Source organism: Oncorhynchus keta, chromosome 13 (assembly GCF_023373465.1).
Source record: "Oncorhynchus keta strain PuntledgeMale-10-30-2019 chromosome 13, Oket_V2, whole genome shotgun sequence".
NCBI lineage: Eukaryota > Metazoa > Chordata > Actinopteri > Salmoniformes > Salmonidae > Oncorhynchus > Oncorhynchus keta.
Window position 1 is genome coordinate 1,628,179 of NC_068433.1, and position 2,500 is coordinate 1,630,678.

General features: G+C 38.3%; 1 protein-coding gene across 1 annotated transcript in view; it reads left to right on the plus strand.

Moving 5' to 3' along the window:
• Positions 1-2,500, plus strand: part of camta2 (calmodulin binding transcription activator 2) — a 136,083-nt gene that overhangs the window by 11,173 nt on the left and 122,410 nt on the right. The window contains 1 exon segment of the mRNA XM_052458900.1: positions 1,271-1,338. Coding sequence (XP_052314860.1) covers positions 1,271-1,338 — 68 coding nt within the window.

A 2,500-nucleotide genomic window follows, 5' to 3' on the forward strand; every position in this document is an offset into this window, starting at 1 on the left:
AGACTTATAGACTTGTTATAGACTGTTATAGACTTGTTATAGACTGTTATAGACTTGTTATAGACTGTTATAGACTTAAATACTTATTATAGACTGTTATAGACTTGTTATAGACAGTTATAGACTTGTTATAGACTGTTATAGACTTAAATACTTATTATATACTGTTATAGACTGTTATAGACAGTTATAGACTTGTTATAGACTTGTTATAGACTGTTATAGACTTGTTATAGACTGTTATAGACTGTTATAGACTTGTTATAGACTTGTTATAGACTTGTTATAGACTTGTTATAGACTTGTTATAGACTTGTTATAGACTTAAATACTAGTTATAGACTTGTTATAGACTTATAGACTGTTATAGACTTGTTATAGACTTGTTATAGACTGTTATAGACTGTTATAGACTTGTTATAGACTTGTTATAGACTTGTTATAGACTTGTTATAGACTGTTATAGACTTGTTATAGACTTGCTATAGACTTGCTATAGACTAGCTATAGACTTGTTATAGACTTGTTATAGACTGTTATAGACTTGTTATAGACTGTTATAGACTGTTATAGACTTGCTATAGACTTGTTATAGACTTGTTATAGACTTGTTATAGACTTGTTATAGACTTGTTATAGACTTGTTATAGACTTGTTATAGACTTAAATACTAGTTATAGACTTGTTATAGACTTATAGACTGTTATAGACTTGTTATAGACTTGTTATAGACTGTTATAGACTGTTATTGACTTGTTATAGACTTGTTATAGACTTAAATACTTGTTATAGACTGTTATAGACTGTTATATACTTAAATACTTATTATAGACTGGACTGGTTATATAGACTGGACTGATTTATAGGCTAGTTATAGGCTGATTATATACTAGTTATATACTAGTTATAGGCTGATTATATACTAGTTATATACTAGTTTTAGGCTGATTATATACTAGTTATATACTAGTTTTAGGCTGATTATATACTAGTTATATACTAGTTATAGGCTGATTATATACTAGTTATATACTAGTTTTAGGCTGATTATATACTAGTTATATACTAGTTTTAGGCTGATTATATACTAGTTATATACTAGTTATAGGCTGATTATATACTAGTTATATACTAGTTACAAATGATTCTTCAAGTAAAAGTTAAAGGCTGATTTCCACACGTTATAGAAAGACTGGTTACAGACTAGTGACTAGTAGTCAGGTAGTGATACAGTGGTTATGAATTAGTTATAACAGATGTTGTTTCCTAGGAGATTGCATCCTACTTGATCACATTTGACAGACATGAAGAGTGGCTATCCTGCTCGCTCAAGACCAGGTAACTCACCAACACACACACCGAGTAACACACACACACACACACCAACACACACACCGAGAAACACACACCGAGAAACACACACTGAGAAACACACACTGAGAAACACACGCTGAGAAACACACGCTGAGAAACACACGCTGAGAAACACACGCTGAGAAACACACACAGACCGAGAAATACACCACTCGAGAAATACACACTCAGAAATACACACTGAGAAACACACACCATCTCACCCAATACACACTGAGAAATACACACTGAGAAACACACGCTGAGAATCACACACTGAGAAACACACACTGAGAAACACACACTGAGAAACACACACTCTCAGAAACACACACTGACCCAAACACACACACACCGAGAAATACACACCATCTCACCCAAATACACACTGAGAAACACACACTGAGAAACACACACTGAGAAACACACACTGAGAAACACACGCTGAGAATCTCACACACACACCGAGAAATACCACGCTGAGAAACACACACTGAGAAACACACTGAGAAACACACACTGAGAAACACACACTGAGAAACACACACTGAGAAACACACACTGAGAAACACACGCTGAGAACCACACACACACACCATCTCAAATACACACTGAGAAACACACACACACCATCTGAGAAACACACACTGAGAAACACACGCTGAGAAACACACGCTGAGAAACACACGCTGAGAAACACACGCTGAGAAACACACACACGCTGAGAAACACACACCGAGAAACACACACACATCTCACCCACCATCTCACCCACATCTCACCCACATCTCACCCACATCTCACCCACATCTCACCCACCATCTCACCCACCATCTCACCCACCATCTCACCCACATCTCACCCACATCTCACCCACATCTCACCCACCATCTCACCCACCATCTCACCCACATCTCACCCACATCTCACCCACATCTCACCCACCATCTCACCCACCATCTCACCCACATCTCACCCACCATCTCACCCACATCTCACCCACATCTCACCCACATCTCACCCACATCTCCCCCCCACATCTCACCATCTCACCCACCATCTCACCCACATCTCACCCACCATCTCACCCACATCTCACCCACCATCTCACCCACCATCTCACCCACATCTCACCCACCATCTCACC